The sequence below is a fragment of the Apteryx rowi genome, unplaced genomic scaffold (assembly GCF_003343035.1).
Source record: "Apteryx rowi isolate R43461 unplaced genomic scaffold, aptRow1 scaffold_191, whole genome shotgun sequence".
Lineage (NCBI taxonomy): Eukaryota > Metazoa > Chordata > Aves > Apterygiformes > Apterygidae > Apteryx > Apteryx rowi.
The window spans coordinates 379,152-380,073 of record NW_020448208.1 but is presented as its reverse complement, the minus strand read 5'-3'; the positions used below and the strand labels follow the sequence as shown (position 1 = coordinate 380,073).

Below are 922 nucleotides of genomic sequence, written 5' to 3'. Positions count from 1 at the left end.
GCCGACTTGGTACCATCTCGCTTGAAATGAGAGGAGGGAAAAAGAAATAAACGCTGGTATCTGTCAGCAGTCGCCCCCCAGGCCCCAGAACGAGCAGTCCCTCAGAGGGCTGCGGTTATCTTACTTTGTCAGCCCCAGCGCCAACCCTTAAGCACTCGGCAACCCCCCCCCCCCCCCAGCGGCGCGGTGGGACCTACAATGCCTCCTCGCCCCCGCCACCAGCGGCGCTCGAAGACGCGTCTGGGGAAGCCGCGGCTGATGCTTCTCCCCGAGCAAAACTCTAAATAAAACCCGGTCTCGTATCTGCGCTCCGCTCAGCACCGCCGACCCTCGCGCCCCGGCCCGGCCCGGCGCCGCCGCCCGCGGCTCAACGCGCAGCCCCACGACGACGCCCGCCCGCGCACGCCATGGCGGCGGTCTCAACGGACAACCAGCGCAGCACGCTCTGGGCCCCGCGGGCCTCAGACTCTATGGTGAAAGAGGGGGCGGGGCGCTCTAGCCGGTGCCGCCGCTCTCTATGGTGCGCGGGGAGGCGCGGCGGAGCACGGCTCCGGCTCCGGCTCCGGCTGCGGTGGCGGCGCCGCGGTCGTGACACCCTCCCTCTCCCGGCACGATGTCGCCCCCGAAAGGTGAGCGGGGCGGGCAGCGGCGGGTGGGCGTGAGCGCGGGTGCGAGTGCGGAGGAGAAGGGGGCCAGTTCCGCCCACCCCCAAGACGAAACGCGACCTGAGCGCCACCGGCTCCCCCCGCCTCACACGCAGGGAATGGAACCGCCCTGGCCGCGGGGGGCGGCCGCGCCGGGCGCGACCACCGCGGGGGAGGACGCGCGGGGGAGGGCGCGCGGAGGAGCGGCACCCCCGCCCGTTCCGCGCGCCGCTTCCCGCCTCTTGTAACGGCTTTCGCCGCCGCGCACCGAGTCGTTG

General features: G+C 72.3%; 1 protein-coding gene across 3 annotated transcripts in view; it reads left to right on the top strand.

Moving 5' to 3' along the window:
* The first annotated feature begins 500 nt into the window (after positions 1-500).
* Positions 501-922, top strand: part of SLC35A1 (solute carrier family 35 member A1) — a 20,975-nt gene continuing 20,553 nt past the window's right edge. For 2 of the 3 annotated variants that reach the window (XM_026062670.1, XM_026062669.1), the window contains exon 1: positions 501-629. In XM_026062670.1, coding sequence (XP_025918455.1) covers positions 614-629 — 16 coding nt within the window. In that variant the 5' untranslated portion in view covers positions 501-613. The remainder of the gene's footprint in view (positions 630-922) is intronic. The other variant, XM_026062671.1, reaches the window with a different exon arrangement.